Here is a 26,709-nt window from a genome sequence, read left to right as displayed (position 1 = left end):
TTCTGCTAATTAATCGGTTTAAGATCAGATTAATGTCAGATTAGTTTAATGTCAGATTATTGCTGTCCGAGGATTACTTTGCTTTTTTGTTCTCCGTTGTTTTGTTGTATTTCCAGATGTTTGACTCAATCATGGGTTCCTTCTTATTTCAAAGGTATTAAAGCACATTCGAGACTTCAAAAATTGTGGTTTCGTGATCTTGACAAACCAAGAAGAGTGAAATCTGCATACAGTATTTTTAAGTTTGTGAGACTGTCGGTGCAGATAGCCTTGTGGGCAGCACGCCGACATATAGCGCAGTTGCGCTTCGGGGGACCCAAGTTCGAGTCCCAGCTCGCGAACCTTTCCCAATACCGTCCCCTTCTCTCTCCCACTTCGCTTCCTGTATATCATAATTAAGACAAAAACGCCAAAAATAAATCTTAAAAAAACGTTTGTGACTCTATTAGTGCCATAGTTCACTCCGACTTGCCAAAAAAAGTAGTGAGAAATTAAGATTAACAAAGACACAACATGAAATACAATCCATGTACCTTATTCTCTGAGGTGAATATATCCATCCAACAATATGCATTCACATCTCTCAACTGTCATTCTGACTGTCATCAGACAAAAAGATATTCAGATCGGGTTATATTTAACTCATGAAAGTACACTGATACTTTTTGGGGATTTCTTTGTGGAAAGTGAACTGTGGAGTCTCAACAATGCACACCAACGGCCAACGGCTTGACCAACGGCCAAGGTCAGGATTTTCGTAAAAAAATAGGCCAACATTAAATTTCAGTTTGTTTTTCACAAAACCTTATTGTATACCCCCAGAACACATGTAATATACAAAATGTGTCACATGGTATCATTCTGTGATACTTTTGCATCTTTTTTAAAAAAGCACGCTGGTCGCTATTCACTTCTATTATATGGAGGAGCACAAACGGGAATTTTGTGAAAATTAACCTTTTGTGGTCCAAAAAAGAAAGAAGGGCGTACGGCATTAGAACAACACCAGGGTGAGTAAATGATGACTATTTTCGTTTTAGGGTGAACTACCCCTTTAGGGTGAACTACCCCTTTAAGTCCACCTGTTGTTCGAACAAAAATAAGTGCTTCTAACTACAAGTCGAGGGCCATAGTTTTTTAACTCCACAACATTGTGATGATGTTTGCAAATGTTCATTTGAACAATATTATAGGAAACACCAAATTGTTTGGAATGTTGGAATATGTGAACATAGTTGGCTAGCAATGTTTTTGGTAAACCAATTCCAGAACAAAACAATACAGAGTCTGAGATCACTGTTAAACACATGTATGAAGCCAAGGAGCCTCCTATCAACTGAGATTGTTGGGTTTTTGGGACTTGTACAATATGGTTTGAGATTTTCAGAGACCGCAATAAACCCTTCAACCTACTAACAAATGTGTAAGTTCAGGGATTGATATAAATATTAGTGATGCCACTAAAGTGGTGATGTACTGTCATCTATCAATCGCTGCTACTGTTCAGGTGGTTTGTAAAAGTGGTGCGTGCTTATATGTCATTAAGGCAAAGCACGAGGCCCGAGAGGCATGTGGAACACGACATAAATTTAGCATACGTGTGTATCTTTTCCTGTGCTCTTGTGACCTCAAGGTGAGAGGTGAATCACAATCTTGCTTCACAGAAGATCCTGAAAATCCCACCCCTCCTCTTCCGTTTTCCCGCCTAAACCACCGGTGGGGGGCTTTGATGTGGTTCAGCTGCTGAGGGACGTGGCTCACTTAGACCAGCAAACTAACTGGCATGTCTTCACAGGCGCAGATGCCCACACAAACACGTACTCATGTGATCCAGAGAGGCTTGGCAGGGCAGGCCTTAATTATAAAGAGCTTTCTCACACTGCAGACACATAAGTCGACATTCAGATGCCTCAAAATATCGCTTATCACATGGGACCGGCGAGTGATATGCAGTCACACAACAGCCCCAGGGACAGGACGCTCAACACTAGCAGGTGCGAGTCTTTTCAAATAAACAAGTCAGACCAGCAAGGCCTTTAGGAGGCTGGCTTTACAAAAAAAAGGCTTTGAAGCATGAATGACGCGCGACAACGCTTCCTCTACTTCCCTCCAGCCCATCCTATTGATTTCCTGAGCAAACACACCTCAGAAACCTTTCGGGAGCGGATGGAAGGCCACTGACGTAATGCAGGTTGGGTAAACAGTCGTGGCCTACTTTGGGAATCCAGAATTAGGTAGCGGGGTCACTTGCTCAAGCCTGCAGTCTCGCAGATCTCTTTACAGTTGTTCTGAGTGGGAAGGGTGCGGAATGGCACGTGTGTGCCTCCTGGGAGGACACAGTTTACTCCCTTGTTGCAGGTGTTCACACAAATACATGAGGCGAACAACACAGTTGATTGTTCCCACTGGGGTTTCGCGCTTTGCAAAGTTTCTCAGCAACTTGTGCTGCGGACATAAACAACAAACATACGTCTTAGACTGTGTATGACACCAACGCAAGCCACTAATGTCCAATGCGTCACATGTAGCAGTCTTTTGAATGCGCCTTGAAACAGAAGTCTTATTCAATGCAGGTGATCAACCTCTTTTGAAGGACAAATTTAAAAAACTTCATATTTGAGTGAATTTTCAGCTAATGTCTGCGGAAAGAAAGGTGTATCCAGCAGCCAGCATGTCCTTTATATTCACAGAAGTCAGAAAAAACAAGACTTATACAACAGTTAGCCTTCAGCTATCTTTTCTTTACAGTTTTGCTCTGAGAAAGTCAAGAAGAAAAAGTATAAAAGAAAGGTTGGGTGGTGGGGGAAGGTGGGCGGGGACCGATCGGAGGCCACACGGAGAGACCAGGCTCTGCCGCTACCATAGCAACAGTGAAACGTTGACGTCGGTAATAAGAAACACGTGTGGCTGCTTGGAAGAGAACATTCTCTATAATGAATTTAGTGTGTGTGTGTGTGTTAGAGAGAGCGAGAGCGAACGAGTATACGAGGGTCAAGGGGGTCTGTGGGGAGCTGTTTCACTTTTCACTTCTAACGCAGAACACTTTCAATAACTGCCTACGTGCACCAGAAGCTCTTACCTCTCCATTGTTTTCACCATCTGGCCCTTTAAATGTGAAGTAAACTATTTATTTACACAGCTCTAGAATAGTTGTTTCTGATTGGGTGATGGTTGCATTCTGGGGTCAAATATTTTTGTATATTGACCACTAAAACTGTATATCCGAATATTGTCCTGGATAATCCATTTTCTAAATAGCAGTCCTAGTTTCATGTCACTCTGCTTTTTTTTTTTTTCATATGATAAAATGATTTCAAATCGAACCAATATTTTATGTCCATTTATGGACTATCTGGTAAGTAGAGATGCATACTGAAAAAATGGCTTCTTCGTGAATTTATATTTACTCTTTTGTTTATGGTTTTCCATTTAATCTAAAAATCCTTGAAACAAAACAAATTTACTTGAGAAGCAACACTGCATACGATTTAAAGACTTCACATTTTGCATAATCTTTTTTGTGTATTTCGTCTTAGAGGCAGATTTTTCTTTTCTTGTTTTAACTTAAAATGTTTTCCAGTGCAATATAACAAAATATACTTGCATTTAAGATTCTTTAACAGGAATGTCAACAAGTCTTAATGTCTTACGCAGTTTCTCTTCTCAAGTAAATGTATCTTGTTTTAAGGATTTTTAGATATTATAACAGGAAAATTAAGAGAAAAATACTTAAGAACACTTTTGCTGTGCATTAAGAGAGATATCCTATAGTCAGACGGTCAACATCGTAAAATAAACCCCTTTAGGATGACACAAGACCCTTCATGTCGGGGTTCTGATCACACTGTTGTGTTTTTTTTGTAATGTCCAGCTGATCGTACATTATGACTTACAAGGGAATTAAGATGTGAACTTACCACGACAGTTATTCCATCCTTCTCCAGTGGAGATTTGTCGTAGGTTATCTCACAAACTCTGACCACCGTTGTGGCACCATACTTCTTAAGATCCTAAAGAGTGATGGGAATAGAAATACAGATGATAAAAAAACTCAATTCAGTAAAAGAAAAAGCTAAAAAAAAGAATCACCATTTTTCTGACATAATTTTTCCACATTAAAATTACAAACAATCATTTTAATGGCGTGAGAGGTAAGGTAAGCTGTCCATGAACACGCTCTGTTCCTCATCCCTGCCATGTGACGGAGCACTGGGATGGGTTTCCATGGAAACGGAGGCTTTGTGGATGTGCTGTTATCATTAGAGCCTCTATGGTTCATGCACACTTTCCCAGCAAGATAAGAATGAGTGGACCATGTGACGATGGAGTTGTCTTAAGATAGACCATGTGAGCCGAAACGGGACGTGTTGCTAAAATGAGTACGTGTTCAAGCGAGGGATAAAAGTAGAAGCAGAGGGTGGGAGGAAACAGACGACAAATACACGCAGAGAGGGGACACACGGGGTAAGACGGTGTACAAATGCTCACCTCTATGAAGCTGCTCAGAGTGGAGTTTGTTGGGTTGTGTGTGATCAAGAACCTCATGTTCTTGTAGCACACCTCCACAGGCGCCGGCCGGTTCATCCGAGCCATTGTGCTTCCTCCAACTCAGTGTCCAAACAGTTCACAAGCAAATTCACCAAAAGGATGCTCTTCACCGTTTTGTTCAGCCTATTATCTTTCTTTGTGAATAAAACACTGCAAAACTCTTCGATGTTCAAAGTTCCCAATATCTTGTATTCCCTCTCTAATGGCTTGCCCTAGCCAGAGAGGTAAGATCACCCCATTAGATTTGAGAGGAGTTTCAGGTTGCAGGACCACAAGTATTAGAGGGAAGAGCGTCTCAGTGGATCCAGAAATCAGTGAAAAGAGCGCAACACATTCTCCCCGGGTTCAGACGTGTAGATGTTGAGCGTGGCAGTAGTCTCCAGTCCTCTGCAAGAACGCCATGGACAAAGTCACTACTGAAGGACAGAGCTGTTGGAAAGAGAAGCGGAAAAAGAGATAAGTGAGTTTTCTTCTGTGACATAACCTAACACGAAGGACCAGGGCAGTCCGTTGAAGACAAACATGACGCACACATGACAACGCAGCTCGCGTTAACTGTGAGTGTGTGACCGGAGATTTAATACAGTGTCCCCGAACCCACCCACACACAATCCCACTCACACACATGCACTCAAAACATTGCGCAACAGAGAGGCTGATAGGGACTTGAGGTTTTACAGAAAGCAGATAATAAGAGTAAATACTTTTCCCAGGCTTTTTCCTTTTTTCCCCCAGACTTTTTTTTAGGTAGAAAACTTTTTTGTTTACATTATTCCTTTTTTGAAAAAGTGCTAATGCATTTAATAAATGCACTGCCTCTTTAAATGTTACATACATTTTTTATCTTAGTTAGCAAAATTTTGTTACAAGCAATCACTCTAATTAGCATTGAAAACAAATTGTAGAGCAGTGAAAGATTTTCACTGAAGAACAAATTTAAGGTATCGTACTCTACAGTGCCATTCACAAAAATCACATCTGAATGCAGCATTTCAGATCAAAAAGTCTGTTACTTACCTGCGCTATGGCTCTTAATAATATTTTTTGCGTTATTTATTACAATTCAAACTGGTCAGACGCACAGGCAAACTGTGAGAGATTCTGATCTATGAATGCTGCTCTCTTGCGCTCTACAGTTTTACCGAGTCTGCAGGGACTTACACGAGTGTCTTCAAGCAGTGGCATCTACAGCAGTTAAAGGTACAGAGACAAGTTTTCAGATTTGGCCGAAACTGGTTTGGAGTGCCGATATCACTGACTGTTCAGACTAAAGCGGAAAAACTTTGTTTCTAACACCTACTTGTCACAGAGAAGAAAACAATTCAAACTAAATTTACATTATTTCTAAAAGGCATTTACCATCAAATCCTTAAATATTTAATATTTATTTTTAAACATTTGTTTACACTAACACAGTTTTACATTTTAGCCTAGACTGACGCATACCAGCCTAGAAAAGATATCTAGATTACGATTGAAAATATTCTGATTCTTAGTATATAAAGCTGTGTTGTTTTGCACTTTAATCTATTTAAAACATTAGTTTACGTCATACATTTTAAGTGTATCACTTCACTTTATTGAATTTAAATGTTGGTTATTAAAAAAAAATGTTTAACTTACCATTAAAAGGACAATATTGAATGCATATTTATCTTTTAAATAAATTCAGATTTGTGATAGTACTATGAAATGAAAATACTGTCACATGGCTACTTGTTGTCACTGGAAAAAATTGTGAAGACTGAATGTTTCTTATGTGTTGTGTGTGTGTGTGTGTGTGTGTGTGTGTGTGTGTGTGTGTGTGTGTGTGTGTGTGTGTGTGTGTTGATTTTGGCATTAAGCAGTATTCAATATTAAGCAGTATCAATAGCCAACTTTTTTTAACGTTTACTTAAAGGTGCTCTAAGCGATGTAGGGTGACGTCACTTCTTGTTGACTTTCGAAGTATTGTCAAACAAAACCCTCCTTCCTCATCCACCCACTAACCCCACCCCCAAATCCTTCTTGTTGGTTATTGGCTGGAACAGTTTCTTATGTTTCGTGGTGCGGGTTAGCTCAGTTTGTTTTTTGTTGCCGTTTTTGGAGCCTGGGGTGTCTGCAGAGACCGCGTTTTTTGTGTTCAGGGGACAGGCAGCTAGCGGATAGTGAGGAGATGTTTGCTGTATGTAAGAAAAAATGTTTTTGACCTAAAAAACAAGTGACATTGCTTAGAGTACCTTTAACATTTATTTAAAAGTACAATGGCAAAATTTCAATAAAAAAATAAATGAATAATTAATATAGTAAAAGATAGGTATCTGAGTTTTGTGCTCCTGCATTGTTGAGTAAATGCTTTAAAATCAGGCACATAAAGACTTAATTTGGAAAGTTGTATTAGGCCTATAATTGCAATCCAAATTTCTGTTTACGGCTGGTAATTAATTAAAACTTTAATTCTAAGGCTTAACCTAATTTGACATTTCCTCTCCTGAAAATAAACATACTTTTTCTAAACTTAATGCAATTTATATATATATCATAATATCATAATATAATAATTGTATATCAATAATTGTATATCATAATTTAATAATGAAATGATAAAATTATAACTATACATTTAAACAATAATAAAATGTATACATTCATTCAATTAAATAAATATTTTAATACAAATGTTTATTTAGTTTGTAAAATGTCACTGTCATTATTTCTTGCTTTTAAAAATGTAATTTCATAAAATAAAATATGCTGATATACTTTGACTGGTTGGTGTTGCCACGCCAGCTTCCTGGTCTATTTTAATTACGAGTAACAAATGACCTATATTAGGTTTTTAAAAATTTTCTTTAGAAGAAAACTCTAAAATGAATTCAGGTTTGACTGTAAAATTTCTTCTAAACTGTGTGCGTGGTTTAGAGACTCTGTACATGAGGAGATCAACAGTGGATCTTCATTTGATATCAAGAACTTTGTGTGTGTGTGTGTGTGTGTGTGTGTGTGTGTGTGTGTGTGTGTGTGTGTGTGTGTGTGTGTGTGTGTGTGTGTGTGTGTGATTTTGGAATGTCCTATTCAGCATCATGTATATATGCTCTGATCCCAGTGAGTATTGAAAATAAAGACAACTTTTACCCACAGTAGGGTTGATTTCATACAGTTTGTTGTTGCTTGTACACTGATTCCATTTATTTTCCCATTTAAAATTAAAGTTTGGTTTCCTGGGATTCCACAGTGTCCAGGTACCCAACAAAAATTGATAAAGTTCTGGGTTTCTAGTTCCGACCACATGGAAAGGATTTCTCTGAGCTGAATATAAATCTACATCTGTGTGAAGCAATGAGCTATGAACCTCACACTGTTGAACAAAGATCAGCATGTAAAACAAACAGAGAGAAGAATACTCCTGACACCAAGTCCACCGGGGGTCCGACCCTGAGGTACTGTACTCGTTTACTCCATGCAAAGCAAGGTTAATTGGGTGGTTCTGAGCTATGTCAATAGCACGCAGGGGTCACACACATCAGAACCGATACACACAGAGAGAATTGTGAAGATCAGTAAACAATTGCTGTCGAGGTAACAGCACCACCAGCATTTACTAGTAAACCCGCAGAAGTACCATTAACTTCAGCTCTGAGGGTAACCATGACAGTGTTGTGCTTGTCTTCACAGACCAATTACCAGCCCTTGTCCCTTAAGACTGCAAATACTGGTTACATATTTGTGCTGACAATTTAAAGTGCTGCTGTGGACGTCTGGGACCTTTGTGTAGTGGCACTAACAAATAATCTATGGCAAAACAGGATGGGGAAGAAAGGAGAAAGAAACTACACTTAAGTTTGACAGCAACAGAGGAAATTGTCGAGGATGAAAGGCCCCTAAAAAGGCGACATTGGTTGGAAATAGATCAGGGACAAACTGGGCCTCTTTGCACGTGATCCTCGGTCACGTTGTTGACCCATAAGAAACGAAACACAAAACAACTATTTAGATATTCATTTCTCCACACAAACAAGTCATGATTCTTCATATGTTACCCAAACTGGCCCCTCAGAAGCTTCTCGGGCTTGAGTTACTATATTGAGTCAGAATGCACACAGGCTAATTTCTAGCTACAGGCAAAACAAGTGAAAAATGTAAATTTTGTTCGATCTTGAGGTTTTCACAACAATTTGTTGATTAAGCCCTCGTCTATCGATCCCAATGCTCCAAATAGTGATTAAGCATCTAAAAGCATCTTTATTTGTGCATTTTCTGAGAGGTGAACCTTTCTTTTGTCCATGAACAATGCTGTTTTTCTCTGCTTGCTTCTCGCGCTTCCTCTCAGCACAAGTTTGGTATCATTGTAAAGCGCAGTATTCCAACTTTGTGAATATTCATAGCAAATTCTCGATGGCATGAGTATGAACCAATGAAATATAATTTTCAAACTCATGCTGATGTATGTAAACAAAACGATCCTACTCGCACTGACTGAAAGAGCTGAAGCGAAGCGTGCGCACAAAGACGCCTCAGACAGCGCGCAATCCTGATATACACATACAAACATTATCTGTTATGCCTTAAATAAACGTTTGGTTGGAAAATCATCAGTGCGGTACATTAGGTCTATATATATATATATATATATACATATATATATACGCTGGGTGTTACATTTTTTTTAAATAAATAAATAAATGTTAATCAAACAATTGTGTTATCATGGGGGGAAAAAAGTTGAATATATATTTTTCCTATATTTGGTTTTGACTTTGTGTGTGGTATGGTTTAAAGTTATGGTTGCTTGCTAGGTGATTTTGCATTGGAACCTTCAGAAAAGTATAAATAGATTTTTTTCAAAATTTACTTTGCTGACCTTCAAAAAGGTGTAGCTCAGTATATTTTTTTTCTGATAATTTTGAAGGTTTTTTAATAGAGAATGTGAAAATAACAACTCATTTTTGAAAATTTGCTTATTGCGACTCATTTTGCCAGCACGGGTCACAAATTCAGTCACAGAGTTTATGGACAGCGGCCAAAAAATGGGCTCTTCTGAATGTCTGGCTGTAGACATGGGGACACCCATTGAAAAAGCGACATGGTGAATGACGTCAACTCAGGTGTATCTTTATACTATTGTATTTATTTATGCTACTGCTTCTAATGTGTTTATTCATTCTTGTTTTATTACTGACTATTACAACAAATGACCTCATAAAAACACAAATACATCGAGTAAACAAACGTTTTGGTGAGATAATTGTAATTTCTTTTTAAAAATATGTATAAAAACGATATTTGATATTGAGTATCGTGTACTTTAGTTAATCAGTACCGGGTATTATAGATTTTGGTATTGTGACATCCCTAGTATAGTGTATAGTGTGCTATTGGATATGGGTAACTTATAAAAGAAGATTTAAGCTGGTCATCGGATATAGTCAACAAATTGCAATTAACCATTAAGACCTCCAGTGTAAATGCGGCCAAAGAGCCAAAGCCTAAGGTCTGAATCTTTAGACATGCAAGCCAGGCTAATAGTATCTCACAAACAACTCTGAGTGATGATCAGAGCGACTGGCCCATGTGCTGCATGTCACCTGCATGTTAAAAATAGGCCCGGCAGCTGTTTTCTGATGCATTTAGCCTGACTGGACTGGATATGAGATAACAGCAGTAAGGGGTTTGTTTCCAACTCAGTCTAGCTTAGTGAACTTTGTTTGAGAGACCAATCTCTATCCTGAGCGATGGAAAATCTGTAATTAATTATGGATTCATTGGGCTGTTGAACTGGAAAAAACGGAATCATAAAGTTGTTATGGTGGAAAGTACAAGATGAAGTTATCCAGGAAACATGAGATGAGATCAGAACAAAAACGCACAAGCTGACTTATTGAAATGTCCATTAGCTATCGCTGTGCTACTGCAATTGGTATCAAGAATTGTGAAATTTCCCTGGAATTGGCATTAACTACTGAAATGGGGTTGTGACAGATCCTATGATATTCAGTGATGTGAAAACGAGGACAGAATCACATAATCCAGTCTTAAAATTGAGTTTACATCACTGAATGTCAAAGAATTTGAAAAAAAATTGATGAATAATTCAAAAGTAGCGCTGTATACATAATATCTTACTACCTGCCAAAATAAAAGTTCGGATTTACTTTTAAAATAATGACAGAAATATATTGCTATTGTACAATAAAATGTAATAATAACAATAATAATAATAATACATTTTTAATACATTAACACTGTTAAAAGCTGCAGCCCGTAACTTTTTTGGGTTAAAAATTATCCAAAATATATTTGAGCAAGTACATAACAAGTCAGTGTTCAAAACTATCTGCTTGCCTTACCTCGATTCAGAACTGTAATCTTGTAATAACGTTTTTAATTTCAGTGGTACAGGTGGATTTCCACGGAAAATTCGAGTCATTACCTCAAATCTGTACACATAAAGAAGGGGTCTCGGCTAGTAGGCTATAATGCGTGCAAGGATGTTGGAGGTGGAGATTTATAGCATTTTCTCACAGAACTTGATACAATTAAACATCAATTTGATGGCGGATCCAGAAAGGTTCAAACGACAATCACCAGTGACAACTGGAGATTCACCTGTTGTAAAATGCAAAAGACTTCGGAGTGGCTACAGAAAAACAGATTGCAACAGGGCCCATGCGAAAACAAGGATAAATATCGGAAGGGCATTAAATGTAGTCACGCGATGCTTGATGTTATTAACATAAAAAATTTGAAAACAAAGTATAATTTGCATGGTTTGACGTGATATGTTAAGCGATCGTTAAGATTTAATCAACGCGATTTACTGCAATGCTTTTTTACCCTTAGTTGGTCAGAACAAAAGTGGATGTGACTTACTTGTTCAGATGACATTTTACGGTGAAAATTCTTATGTTGGTCATACTTGCAAAAAGTAGAATCTGTGATTCCAAATGAAAGTATCCACACCGCAAGGTGACTGACAGCCGCACATTCTCCTCAAAACATTGGATTCATTCGCGCTGTGCCGTCCCGAGGCACAACCCACGTAAAGTTGATCATTCTGAGAATAACTGCAATTGCAGATTTCAAACAGAGATGGCGAAGAGATGACAAAGAGGAAAAACTACGGACTGCAGCTTTAAGGAATATCACAAAAAAAGCTACATGGTGGTATAACTTCAAAAGCCCGATACGTAGAGATAAACAAATGAGATTTGGAGAAGACATTGTGTACTTTTGTTGCAGCAGGTGATGGGCCCTTAGGGGCAAATCTGCGCCTCTATGTCTATGTACACACAACTATGTGCTTCCCACAGGGATAGTGCAGTTGATCTCCAATAATCTCAGAAGCATGGATCACCATGGCAGGAATTTGTGCAGCTACGTGGGAGTCATGTTACACGAGTCTATTTCATAATTATCAATACTTTAGCAAAAACTAATGCTATAACTTAATGTATGAAAAAGGTCCTTAAAATAATTACATAAGCAGTGTTGGGCAGTAACGCGTTACTAGTAACGCATTACTGTAACGCAGTTACTTTTGACAGTAACTCATACTGTAACGCATTACTTTTTAAATAAATTAACTCCGTTACCGTTACCATATGGTGCGTTGTCCGTTACTTTTTTAAATTAATTAATTTTGGCTGAAGTGTAGCCTACAGCCTAACCTGTTTGCAGCAGCGACGCATTGTAGGATTGGTGGTAGGGTTGCTTGCCACCCGTCCCTTAAAATACGCAATTGTCCCGTATTTACAAGTAAAATGATGCGTCCCGTATCAAATCAATAAGGGGAGCGATTTGTCCCGTATTTTACATAAGGCCCACACATAGCCTAGTTGGATAAAAACATAAGGATTTACTATACTAATAGCAAATAGCCTATAAAGAAATCAATTTCACAATAATGTTAAATTATGATTAGAATCAAATGAATTTTGTCCATTTTCTAAGCTTAGAAAATGCACATTTATACGGGCTGAATTTTATAGGCCTAAAATATTTAGTAATTCTGTGAATTACACTGCGCAAACCAAAGTAATACTACCCAACGGATGAAGAAGGGTTGGCTCTCAGTCTCCACAGAACAAAATATTTATTTTATTTTATTTTTAGTGTTCGCATTTATGAGGAAGAAACAATGTTACGGACGTGACAGTTCTCCGTACGTGAGTGCTCTGAAAGCGGCACTAAAATATGCTTTAAAACTTTCACAGAGACATCAAACAGAAAGCACAAAACCTTTCTTTAAAGTGAATTTCGTTTTGTAATAATTGTTTCTTAATTTCAATCAATGTTTCATCAACCAATTGCCTGGATTTACTAAATAAGAAGTATAGCAGACGATAGATCTCATCTAAACGTCTCATAAATGAACCGAAGCTCGGCGTATAAGGTAACCTACTTGCCTCACAGACATGTCTACTTTTAAACAGAACAATTCAAAACGAAAGAAAACAGACTACAGACTGCTCTCTGCTTATGTAATCCGTATGAAATGTGCATTTCTCTCTGGCGCGTCTACTGCGAAGATCGCGAGTCAGCATAGCGAGTCACCTCAGAAATCCTTGTGATATATTCAGTTTGTGCTGGTCTGACTTAAATAAAATAGTGTTTAAAAATTACTTCCTGTTTAAGTCAGTTTTGTGTTTGTGTAGACCAGGGGTCTCCAACCTTTTTTCATTTGAGAGCTACTTTTTAAAAAAAGATAGTGGCCGAGAGCTACTCACGTAATACAATACTTTAATCTCTTAAATAATGTCTCATAACTCTCATATTAACAACTATCTAAACTGTTTTAGACCTAAAAGAGTTTTTGTAGGCCCATATATGTCACCCTTAAATGTCAGAGAAAAGAACAGAATCAGAGATACATTTTTTTAAAGAAAATTGTACTTTGCATATTATACTGTAAAAACAAAACTTAATTATAGTTAATTTTATAGTGCATCTTAACTAGAGATGAAATGGCATGGAAATTTCATTTCATGATTATAGTGACCAAAATGATCACGGTTATCACAGAATCCTATTCAAAAAGTACTAATACTAGCCTACACAATAAAATCAATTCATCTGCATTTGCATTTATGCATTTGGCAGACGCTTTTATCCAAAGTGACGTACATTGCATTTCAAGGTACACATTCACATTCCTATCAGTTCTTGCTTTCCCTGGGAATCGAACCCATGACCTTGGCGTTGCAAGCGCCAGCGCTCTACTGTGTGAGCTACAGGTTTTATGTCGAAAACTAGCAAATAACAAATATAATTAGCATTAATATGCACTTTTTGTTGTTATTAAAACTGCATTAAGCCACAAAAGTGATACTGTTTCCCAAGCAGCTTTCTGTGTGCGCACTTCAAGACGAAGTGGGGCACGAACAAGCAAAGTGAACTTTGAGCCTCGGGTTCGTGCCTAAATGGTTATATACACAGAAATATGCCAAAATCCCTGGCTTGGTGAGTATTCGCTTAAAAACATTGGATATGTCTTTAGTGAACATTAACAGTTGTGAAATAAGTTGCATATGTATGCAAATTATTTCGCGTCCAGCCGTGCACGAGCGCAAGACCTCACAACACCCGCCCCTGTCAGTGATTGGTTGGAACACTTTATTTTGGTTTTGAGTGGTGGTTGTACCCATTTGTTTTTGTTTGCAGATCTCTGAGCCTAGGCTGCCTACAGAGACGCGGTTTTTGGACGGCATGCTTATGGGGCGGGCAGCTAGCGGATCGTTAGGAAAGATTAGACATTTATTTTTGGGCCTGAAATCACTGATACAACCTTTAACGCAGACTGTCAGGACGAGCCTTCATGCAAAATGGAAATGCTCAAGTGAATTTGTAAGGTTATAACCGTAAAACAAAAGTTTTGTGCTGAGGAAACATATCACACATTAAATGGCACACGCATCTGTCAAAGCGCCTGACAGGGGAAGCCATGTTTAACATTACACTAATGCATTAGCTTGAAGCTTAAAATAATGAATTATCATGTTTTGGGCAGCTTGGATCACGTACCTTTCCAGCAGCAGCTCACTTTGTTTACTCCACTATTTTTAGATGCCTTTTTGTCCATAGAAATGTGTTATCCGGTGCTGTAATTTGAGGCGAATAGCGGATGTTTTATGTGCACAGTCGGCAGACGCGACTAATCCATAATGACATTCGTTGTCGATGATTTTCATTATCGATTATTATCGATTAGTTGTTGCAGCCCTAGTCACAAGCTCTTTTAAATATTTATAAAACCCACATACAGGTGTAAAGGATAACCAATAGCATTGATTTTTTATAATAAAATAAAAATGACAAAATATAGAGATGAGGTTTCCGCCTGACAGCGACAATATATCCTTATTTGTAACATTTATTTATTTATTTATTGGCATTTTATAATTTCCTGACAACCTTTCACGGCACATTAATGTGCTGCAGCAGTGGTTGGGAAACACTGGACTAGATGTGTTCTAAGTTTATTGCTCTCTTTTAAACTGCAAGACAACTTTTTTAAACAGACTATGATAACAGGTGTATGAGTGTTAATGTACTGACATGGTCATGCTGTCCTCTTGCTGACTAGTGTTCATTGCACACTAAAGTGAGTGCGAGTGTGAGTGTGAGTGTGTGTGTGTGTGTGTGTGTGTGTGTGTGTGTGTGTGTGTGTGTGTGTGTGTGTTCATTGATACTTGCGAGACAGGATGAGGGATTTCCTGTGTTGTGATCTCCTTCCCTGCTCTGGTAAATTTTGGCAATCCTGATCTTTCAGAGTTCTGTGAGAATTTGGATTCCTGCATTCAGACAGACCTCCAGACCAGACCACTGGTGGTCTCCTAGGGGTTTACAGGAAGGCCAAATTGTCCATCTTCTTGTGAAAGATGATCCCAGAGGATTGTGAAGTTTTCGAAGTGAAATTATGTTGATTCGAATTTGGTTGATTCGTGTAATAAAAAGTTATCTTTGAAACTGGTAATCAAATGTATGTGAAAACTTGTAGTCAAATGACAAAACTCTTTTACAACAAAACATTGAATTTTTTTTCTTTTTGTCAAAGTGCTGCACAACAGAAGTTTACTGTATAAAGGGTTAGATTAAAAAACTTTAGATTAATTAGCTGCGCAGTAATTGGTAGCCTTATCCGTCTAAATGAATTATAAATAAACATAAAAAACTACCTGGCTGTTTGCAGTATATTAAATCGTTTTTACCTAATTAATTTGCACTGAAATGACACACTCTGTCGGCTCTGACAGCATTGCATCACGTGCACCTGCGCAATATCATAGTACTATTTTCGGAAAATTAGGCTATGTCAACTAGTGATATCAGCACAAGAACTGTTGAGGAATATGCAACATAATTTAGACAATTGTTTTTGTCATATGTTATAATAACTGACAGACACTATAATTTCAGCCACTCTGTGCATGTCCTCGCACAGGGCGAGACTGAAGTTCAGCTTCGCGGCTGACACACGAATTCTCTAACAGACAAGCCATGTCCACTTTAATAAAAAAAGTCGACAATTCCTTCTGTGATATTATTTTTGCGTTTGGATGATAGAGGCAGCTTAACATCCAGCGTGTAGGCTGGTGTATCTAGGGGATTGCTAACGTCGTTGCGGGCAGGTTATAAAACGAATATTAGACTAAAACATTGAAATATGCCAATACTGATATGTTCATATAGCCTACTCAAAACAGACGGGGCAATCTAACTTACTGTTTTTAGGTGATATGCCATGTTTGTAGTCGAGCTGTGATATGCAAACTGTTGCTTGCAAACTTTGCATTTTACTTTTTTTCCGTTATCTATTTTTGTAAAATGCTGCCACACTGCCGATGTCTTTGACATGGTAAAGGAGGACTGACTATAAATTAAACGCTCGCAATTAAATAAATATTCAGCAAACCACCAGACCAAGGCCTTCTAGTACTTTCTTCAATCTGTCTCCAGTGGGTTGGGCTAATCCAAAAAAAGTGAAAACAAGGAGGGTGTTCTGAAGACAGACAGTTACCTGTGAAACAGGGGCGCTCTGTCAACACCCCCATTAGCAATTAGTGCTTTCCACATGATGAAATTAACATGGCAAAAAATCGACCAATCAGAATTTTGGTCGAGCCAGAAAGTATCGACCAATAAATCGACTAGTCGACTGAGAGATTACAGCCCTAGTGAAAATTGTGAATCTTGTTGAATGTGCCCTAATTATTGACGATTCTATTGCACGGAACGTGAAAATAGAGACACCAGCCACCATAGTCAAATGTTTGCCGGGAGCCAGAGAGCCTGACATCAAAGCAAATTTAAAAGTGCTGGCTAATGCTAATCGTAAATTCTCTAAGATTATTATTCACGTAGGCACTAATGATGTGCGAATTCGCCAGTCGGAGATAATGTTAACGGAATTAAGTTAACATTAAAGAGGTGTCTGAACTCGCAAGTACGATGTCAGGCACTGTAATTTGCTTTGGCCCCCTTCCTGTTCGCCGGAGTGATGAGATACTTAGTAGACTGTCCTCACTCAATGGCTGGCTGTCTAAGTGGTGTCCACAAAATAATATAGAATTCATAGACAATTGGAAAATTTTTTGGGGCAAACCTGACCCGTTGAAAAGAGATGGTATTCATCCCTCCTGGGATGGTGATGCTCTTCTCTCTAGTAATATGGCACATATTGCAAACATGAATTGGGGCTCAGGTCAGGAAGCAGACGGACTGGGTAAATCGACCGTCTGCTAGCTGTCTCACGTCACAGAGGTCAGATAAATCCCATCACATATGACTCTTTCACCTAGATATCATCATATAGAGACAGTGTCTGTTCCCCAAATTCCACGAATTAGGAAATACAACAAACTTCCAAATAATACAGATGAACAAATGATAAAGCTCAGGTTGCTGAATATTCGATCCCTTACTTCAAAAGCACTTATTGTTAATGATGTGATTACAGATTATAAATTAGATGTGCTTTGTTTGACAGAAACCTGGCTAAAACCAGACGATTACTTTTAACGAGTCCACCCCCCAAGATTACTGCTATAAACATGAGCCTTGTCTGAAAGGCAAAGCGGGAGGTGTTGATTTAATTTATAGTAATATCTTCAGAATTACTGAGAAGTCTTGTTTTAAATATAATTATTTTAAAGTGTTGGTGCATAATGTAACACTATCTAGTGTAAATGATAAATCATGTTTGAGATATGTGCTGGCTACTGTGTACAGGCCACTAGGGCACCATACAGACTTTATCAAGAATTTGCTGATTTTCTAACAGAGTTAGTACTGGCTGCAGATAAAGTCCTAATTGTTGGTGATTTTAATATACATGTAGATTACGAAAAAGATGAATTGGGATTGGCATTTAAAGACATTCTGAACTCTATTGGAGTTAGACAACACGTGTCAGGACCTACTCATTCTCATTATCATACTATAGATCTAATATTATCACATGGAATCAATTTTGATGCTGCTGAAATTCTACAGCAGAACGATGACATCTCAGATCATTATCTAGTAGCCAAGGTTGCAAAGCCGACTCAGTGTTACAAATTAGACCTATCACTTCTGCCAAGTAAAGATTGCTTTATTAATAATATTCCTGACCAGTTTCATTTCCTCAGCATCCCAGATAGCTTAGAAGCACTCGATATTGCGACAGAAACTTTTGACTCTCTCTTTTCCAGCACTTTAGACACAGTTGCTCCTTTGCGCATTAAGAAGATTAAAGAAAATAGTACAACGCCATGGTACAACGAGCACACTCGGGCCCTTAAGAGAGCAGCCAGAAAAATGGAGCACAACTGGAAGAAATCAAAACTAGCGTTTTTTCGCATTTCATGGAAAGATAACACGATTGCGTACAGAGAGGCCTTAAAAACTGCTAGATCTGCTTATTTTTCAACCCTATTATAAGAAAATAAACAAAATCCCCTAGGTATTTATTTTGAAACAGTGGCTAAATTAGCGAAAAATAAAGCTTCCACAGGCGTTTCCAAGCAGCACAGCAGTAATGACTTTATGTAACTAACTTTTTTAATCACAAGATTAATAATATCAGGGAGAAAATTATAACTATGCAACCGTCTTCTACATTATAGCATCAGTCAGTGCATTGTAGTCTCCTTGAGGAAAGAATTTATTCATTCATTGCAATAGGAGAGGAAGAATTTTCTAAACTTGTTAAATCATCTAAATCAACAATATGTTAGACACTACACTGACTAAGCTATTGAAAGAGATGCTTCCAGAGGTCATAGATCCTTTTCTTAATGTCATTAATTAATCTTTGTCATTAGGATAAATACCAAAAACTTTTAAGCTGGCTATGATTAAACCGCTTGTTAAAAAAAACAAAACTTGATCCTACAGAATTAGTCAATTACAGGCCGATCTCGAAACTACCTGTTCTGCCAAAAATACTAGAAAAGGCAGTACCTCACAACTATGTTTCTTTTTAGAAAGAAATGGTATCTGCGAGGATTTTCAGTCAGGATCGTGGTTGTATCTCTCTATTAGTGTTAGCCTACTCGATCTTAGTGCTGCATTTGAAACTATTGACCACAACATTCTTTTAAATAAACTCGAAAATTATGTTGGCATTAGTGGAAATGCATGAGCATGGTTTAAATCATACTTATCTGACCGTTATCATTTTGTAGCAGTAAATGAAGAGAGGTCTTATTGATCAAATGTTCAGTATGGCGTACCACAAGGCTCAGTGCTAGGACCGTTGCTGTTCACTCTGTACATGCTACCCTTAGGAGTTATCATTAGGAAGCATGGCATTCGTTTTCACTGTTATACTGTGTATATCATTATACTGATGATACTCAGCTCTATATTTCTTCACACCCTGACAAAACTTACCAATTCACAAAATGAACGGAATGCATAGCTGATATAAAAAACTGGATGACTACTAATTTCCTACAACTTAATTCTGAAAAACAGAGATTCTAATTATTGAACGATACACTTCCTCACGTAATAACCTAGAATTCTGTCTAACACTTGATGGCTGCTCTGTCAAGTCTTCGTCGTTGTAAGCCTTGAGAAATTAGAAAATGCCAGTCTGGTTGAGGAACGACTACTCTCAAGAAGACAAATGACGTTTCTCAAAATTAACATTTGACTCTCTCTCTCTCTCTCTCTCTCTCTCTCTCTCTCTCTCTCTCTCTCTCTCTCTCTCTCTCTCTCTCTCTCTCTCTCGAGAAACTAGCATCCCCGAGTCAATCACGTCCCCCATGTTGTCTCTCTCTCACGCTGAGATCACCAGATATTCACCCAAAAATGGATATGGTTTAATGTGAATAATTATCATACAGTATTATACATGTTTGATATCATTTGAAATATCTCGTGTGACTGGTACAAATGTCTCATTCCCAAAGAAGTAAACCAAAAGGTAATAAAGTTTTTTAAGAGTTTAGTGATAACTTGCACACAGAGGAATGTGTGTCTTCCAGGCAAATGGAATTCTGCTCCGAAAAGGTATAAACTCTGAATTCAAATTCCCATTGTTACCAAATGTTTCCATGTGAAAGTGTCTGTCTATAAAGGAAAGCAACGAGAGGCTCAGGGCATTTGTAGCTCAAATTAGCCCGTGATGTGGACTGTGGGCAAGACACTTAGCATCATGTATTTTCTAATGTCAGGTTCAAATCTTTTCTCTTTATTTCATTTAGCCAATTACCTCTGTTTAGTGACCAAAACTGACGAGTAGGGCTGGGTATCGATTCAGATGTTCCAATTCGATTCGATTTCGATTCGCAAGCTCTCAAATCGATTCGATTCTCGATTTGATTTCGATTCTCGATTCCATTTTCAATTCTCGATTCGATTCAACTCAATGAAAATAGATTTAATACAAATACTATATTAATAAAAAAGAACAGTGAACATAAGTTTACAAGTGGAAAGTACTAGAAGAAATTAAGAGCCACAAACCTGTATGTTAAACTTTTTATTTTATTTTGATGCGAGATGAAATATTCGAAATCTTTGGTTGTGTGCTCAGCTGTGGGGGTGTTGGAACCTGCACGTCTGGGTGATGTCTCGTCAAATGGTTCCGCAGATTTGTAGTATTACTACAGCATTTCACCTCAGCATTACAAATCACGCATATGGCTTTGTTCTTGTACACCACACTATCGTCGTGGTCTTGCTTGCGAAATCTAAAATGGTTCCATACATCTGACTTTTTATGTGAAGGTGGCATTAACGTCGGCATCGCACCTGAAACCGGGCATTTTAAGCACCGAATGAATGAATGAATGAATGACAGGCTCGCCTCTCGCTCCTCTGTAACATCACGCAAGGCAAATAAGAGGGTGACATCTAGTGGAGAAGAGTAGTAATTAGATTAACGTTAATCTTCAATGTTTCCGGAAATGAATATGGAAAAAATCGATTCGTGGCCTTTGAGAATCGATTATGAATTGACCACATTTTAAAAAACAGTTAATAGAAAAATCTTTTTTTTTTGCCCAGCCCTACTGACGAGCTTGTGATCGTGAGACCCGTATTAACCAGAATGCGTGAGGACCTCAAAGCGACATAGCTTCCTAATATGAACGGGTAAAATATAAGTATAGAGTTAAATAGAACAATCAAATGTTTTGCTAAACTATTACATAATTGACCAATAACCAATTGGCAATATAGTCTAAATTCGAGGTCTTTATAAAATGAAGTCAGATAAAAGCTTGAATGGAATTAAATTTTACTTTGGTTAGGAACCTGGTTGTGCTCTTTGATACCAATCTTTCATTTGAAAGTCACGTGTCTAGTATCTGTAATACTGCATTTTTCCATCTTAAAAATATATCTAAATTACATCATATGCTCTCAATGACAAACGCGGAACAATTAGTTAATACGTTGATTACATCAAGGCTAGATTATTGTAATGCTATTATGGGTGTTAGTTTATTAATAAATAAACTACAGCTGGTCCAAAACGCAGCAGCTAGAGTACTTAACATAACCAGGAAGTATGACCATTTCAGCCTGGTTATGTCAACACTGCATTCGCTCCCTATTAAATTAATTATTAATTTTAAAATATTGTTAATTACTTACAAAGCACTAAATGGTTTAGCTCCCCAGTACTTGAGGGAGCTGTTAACGCATTATAGTCCTTCACGTCTATTCCGATCTCAAAATTCCGGCCATTTGATAATACCTAGAATATTAAAATCGACTGCTGGCGGTAGATCCTTTTCCTAGTTAGCACCAAAACTTTGGAACAGTCTTCCTAACATTGTCCGGGAAGCAGACACACTATGTCAGTTCAAATCTAGACTAAAAACACATCTCTTTGACCTAGCATACACATAACACATTATAGACATCTATAATACAATGTTAGGCTGCATAGATTAGGTCAGCCGGAACTGGGAACACTTCCCATAGATCCTGATGTACTTATTACATCATAAGAAGGATGGCGTCTACGCTAATATTAGTCTCTCTGTTTATCCCGAGGTTTACTGCAGTCCGCCGTATCCAGATCTGATGAAGGACCTGTGCCTGAACACGACGACAACGCAGTCCTGAAGTGTCAACTAGTCGCTCCCCTGTGAACGAACTCCTTCCCTTCACCTCTGTACAGATAAAACGCTGTCGGGATAATTCCGGTTCACGTGGCTACGAGGAAGTGATAATTCTTTATTCTAAATTTTTAAGGCCAGACAAGTAGTTTGTTGAGGGTTGGTTTGTAAGGAAGGACTACACGTCTGCGCACATATATATTCAACGCACATACTGTACCTATAGACTAAACACGTGATGCGCATGTGCACTCCATCTGCGTTTTCGCAGGTTTGTTTTTGAGGTTTGCGCAGAGATAACCTTTTTTTTTAATTTTCAAGGCTTGCACCTTGGAATCTATTTCAGGGTTTGCGTTCTCGAGCCACCAGACACTATTTTGTGCGGATGAGCGGGCCGGAGCGTGTTGAGTGTTTTCTGTTAGAACAGTGTCGTGTTAGCATGTTAACCTAGTTAATAACTGATGATCTTTGCAACGGAAATGAATCAATCAATCAAAACTAACTTTAACTGGACAATAACTTTATTCTAAAGTTCTTATAAATTTATACATTTATTTATACAATAACTTTATTGTAGAGCTGCTGTAAAGCCAAAACAATCTCTGTTACTGTAATTGCCTATTATCACTGTAAACCTTCTTTTAAACAATATATATTGTTAATAGCGCCATATAAAAATGAAGGTGACGACTATTCTTAACAACAATATATTTTAAGTATCATAAAATTAAGAGTTAAGAAAGTATCATGAATTGACAACTTTTTATTTATTGGCAAGCAACATGTGCAACATATTCTATTCCCTCTCTTAGAGGTGATTAGGAACAACTTGGAGCTTAACAAATACAGCATTCCTGTGAAACAAATCCACAAAAAAACAAGTCTTTATCAACAGAATGTAGTCAAATGTAAAACAACATTGCTTTTTAGTTGATTTAGTAGGATTAATCGATATTTATTTATGCTGTGAAGACTATGCATTGAGTTATTTTTTTTATTATCTTTGTCTTTTCTTGTTTGATTAACATTACTTACACAGACAAGCAAGAATATTAGGCTGATGTCACATTAGATGTCACCTAATCATTAGAAAAAATATATAAAAATTTCTACCAAATTTGAATCAACCAAATTCGAATCAACATAATTTCACTTCAAAAACTTCACTATCCTCTGGGATCTTCTCTCACAAGAAGGTGGACAATTTGGCCTTCCTGTAAACCCCTAGGAGACCACCAGTGGTCTGGTCTGGAGGTCTGTCTGAATGCAGGAATCCAATTCTCATAGAACTCTGAAAGATCAGGATTGCCGTAATTTGCCAGAGCAGGGAAGGAGATCACAACACAGGAAATCCCTCATCCTGCCTCGCAAGTATCAATGAAACAAATACACACACACTCTTTAGTGTACAATGAACACTAGTCAGCAAGAGGACAGCATGACCATGTCAGTACATTAAAACTCATACAACTGCATTATCATAGTCTCAAAGTTGTCTAGCAGTTTAAAAGAGATCAAAAAACTCAAAACACATCTAGTCCAGTGTTTCCCAACCACTGTGCCGCAGCACACTAATGAGGTTGTCAAATGACAAAAAATAAATAAATACTACATATAAGGCTATATCGTCGCTGTCAGGCGGAAACCTCATCTCTTTTACAATTAACTTATAACCTGTAAGTTGATGAAAACATAAAGCTGACACTGTCTCAGATGCGGCTGTTCCAGTGGCAGACAAAACAAACATCTCGGTCAATCACAGGTCAAAAACCTCAGAAGTCCATTTGACCTTGATTTTCATTAAATGATCATTTCATTTTAACGATATGCATGACCATATAGAAATCCACAATACCAAATTTGATGATACAGTGTTTAATTATTTAAAAAACACAAGATTTCTGCCTGTTTGCCTTGGGTGTTTTACTTATCAAAACTGTGCTGTAGCAAGAGGTTGGGAAACACTGATCTAGTCAAAGATATTTTGGATGCTGATTTTTTTCATGGGACATTCCCTGTGTCTGCAGCTGTGTGTTTTCAAACAACACACAAACCTTATGCTGATGTCAGAGGGTTTCCTGTCTGAGAACTGCAGCTGGACCGTCAGTATTGTAAAAAAAAAAAAGAAGACGACAAAGACAGGGGATGAAACACTTGTGACTACCAACATGACACAAAGACTCAAAACGCTAAATAAAATTATCCGGAAACAATTTTGGCATTGCCCTACAAATTGTCACACTGAATATCCTGTTTGACTTGGTAATACATCACATTACAGATGTAAAATGGGCTGCGATTGCCATTTCATGTTGACTTTAAAGCTGTAACTTTTGGTGCTCTAGCAGTTAATAAACAGAACTGCATGCGTCTTGCGGAAGAACATTGTAGCCAGAGCTACTTCTCTCTGTTTATGTCTATGACGAGTCACGCAGGTACTGGGTTACTCCGCAGGGGTACGACACGTACCAGTCTAAGATAGTCTGAATTAGGGATGGGCATTCGATTAAATTTTCTTAGTCGATCGTCTGGTGAATTAACGATCGACTACCGACTAATCATTAATATTTTTATATTCAAATTCATTATTTATTGAACTTTTTATAAATTAAAAATGCAATGAAAATACAAAAATACAGCGTGTTTTTCCTCGATGAGATCTTTATTACAAGATGATCAACTTGTGGCAGTTAAACTGGACATTCGGTTAGGCTAAACTTAGGGATGTCCCGATACCACTTTTTCACTTCCGATACCGCAGCTTTGGCTATTTGCGATACCGATATTAATCCGATATTTTTATTTTATTCTTGAACTAATACTAGGCCTAATAAAATATATGGAAGCACTTTGCTCATTTAGCAACCTAAAAACATCTCACTCAAATGGAGAACAAATACTTCTCCAGTATATAGTTCACAACAACAGTTGATTATGAAAGACTGCCACCCTTTATTCAAACACTATAAAAAACAAAAACAAAAAAAATACAGGCAGGCAGGCTACTTCAGTAGGCTATTTAAAGCTACCAACAGGTTTAAAGTTAATCATTTAGAAGCTTTAAAATTACCCATTGATCCATGTACTTTTACGTCCATTCGTTTTTCCTTTTTAACCCGTAAAACGAAAAATTAACGGTTGTTGTATTTTTAAAACGCAAAGTTGAACACCAAAATTTAAATCTGAACTGTATGCACACCAAAAGCTGAGCAAAAAAAATAAATATTGACGTAAGTTATATATAAATAAGTTATTTTCTGTATGACCAAAATTGATAGAGTATTTTAAGTTGTTTCCACTGTTGAAAGGAAAACGGAAGTGTTCGTGCCCGCGCTCCGTGCAAGGGGGTAATCCATCAGCCGGAAGTTGAAGCCTCGCGGGAGCCGCCATTGTAGCAGAACTTCACCTGCTGTTAGCATTCCATGACTCCCATTCATTTTGGCGTCACTTTGACAGCGAATAACTTTACATCTGAGGCGTCCAAAGACTTCATTTGTCCATTATATATTTCTAAATAAACACGACAATGTATAAAAGGCTCCATTACTTTGTATCTTACGTTATGGCCCCATAGAAGCCGTTTTTGTTAAAAACAGGCTAACGATTGCGTCATAACCACGCGACTTTTTGTCGCACAATAGAGACATTGCCGTATAGACAGGAGGAGAAGCTCGCAGGCAATCGGGGGGACGTCCCGTCAAGGGAGAAGCCCATAGATAATGAGTCCATAAAAGCAACGGGACAAAATATTTCAACAACGTTTTTGGGGAATTGGAAATAATTCGGTATGTGGCAAGTGAATACATATGAAGTGATTAACGTTGGCAATTTTCACGCATAGCTACTAGAAGATTTACGTCTGTCAGACATGTTGCTCACGTCATCAAGCTTAGTTTGAGTCGGTTTGAGTCTGCGCGTCAGGAACGGAAGTGCTAAAAAATCGCTAAAAATGGGCTTCAACTGTCTCAACTGAGTTCCAATGAGATGGCTCTGTCCACTTCTTATACTGTCTATGGCTCCGTGCCATGCAGTGCGCGCTCCACACTCTGCTCAAACCCTTGCTTGGAAATGCTTCAAAATCCTGTGTAGCATACAGTTTACAGCCTACGGTTGGAAGGATCTGAAGTGCCGGTGTTTCGGCTACAAAAACCCGCAGAACTGATCCGAAACCAGCCCAATTTTTATCCACCCGCCCAAACACATTTTTTGCCCACAAAATAGATTGCAAAACCGCCCAGTATGCGCCGCTTAATTGGATGTCGCAGTCGCAGCAAGGGAAATGCTATATTCAAGCATGGTTGGATAGGTATCGGATCATATTTTTTCTCCCCTCCGATCTCCGATCTAGCGTTCTGGGCCAGTATTGGCACGATACCGATGCTGTGGATCGGATCGGGACATCCCTAGCTAAACTTGAAGATATATGCGCTGTAGTGCTCTAAAGCAGTGGTTTTCAAACTTTTTCAAGAAGGACCCTTTTTTTGTTTTTGACGCGACCCATAGGCTTGTGCGCAGAAAAAAATCAGCTCAGCAATTTTTTTAACCACTTTTGATGATGCATGTGCACATGCTGATCCTTGACGCAATTGCGACGCAATTGCAACGCAAAGTCGATTCTGAACTA

At 38.1% G+C, this 26,709-nt stretch overlaps 1 protein-coding gene across 2 annotated transcripts in view; it reads right to left on the bottom strand.

The window, feature by feature from the left end:
* The window catches only part of ptp4a3a (protein tyrosine phosphatase 4A3a), a 70,045-nt gene that overhangs the window by 4,862 nt on the left and 38,474 nt on the right, over positions 1-26,709 (bottom strand). Inside the window, exons 1-3 of one of the 2 annotated variants that reach the window (XM_077196490.1) lie at positions 5,566-5,710; positions 4,489-4,977; positions 3,918-4,010 (exon numbers count right to left, since the gene is read on the bottom strand). In XM_077196490.1, coding sequence (XP_077052605.1) covers positions 3,918-4,010; positions 4,489-4,593 — 198 coding nt within the window. In that variant the 5' untranslated portion in view covers positions 4,594-4,977; positions 5,566-5,710. Of the gene's footprint in view, positions 1-3,917; positions 4,011-4,488; positions 4,978-5,565; positions 5,711-26,709 lie in introns of those variants that run through there. The other variant, XM_077196489.1, reaches the window with a different exon arrangement.

Source organism: Siphateles boraxobius, unplaced genomic scaffold (assembly GCF_051911475.1).
Source record: "Siphateles boraxobius isolate OS27281-9 unplaced genomic scaffold, OSU_SipBor_1 35, whole genome shotgun sequence".
Classification (NCBI taxonomy): Eukaryota; Metazoa; Chordata; class Actinopteri; order Cypriniformes; family Leuciscidae; genus Siphateles; species Siphateles boraxobius.
Note: the sequence above shows the minus strand (reverse complement) of the source record. Positions and strands in the feature narration are given on the sequence as shown.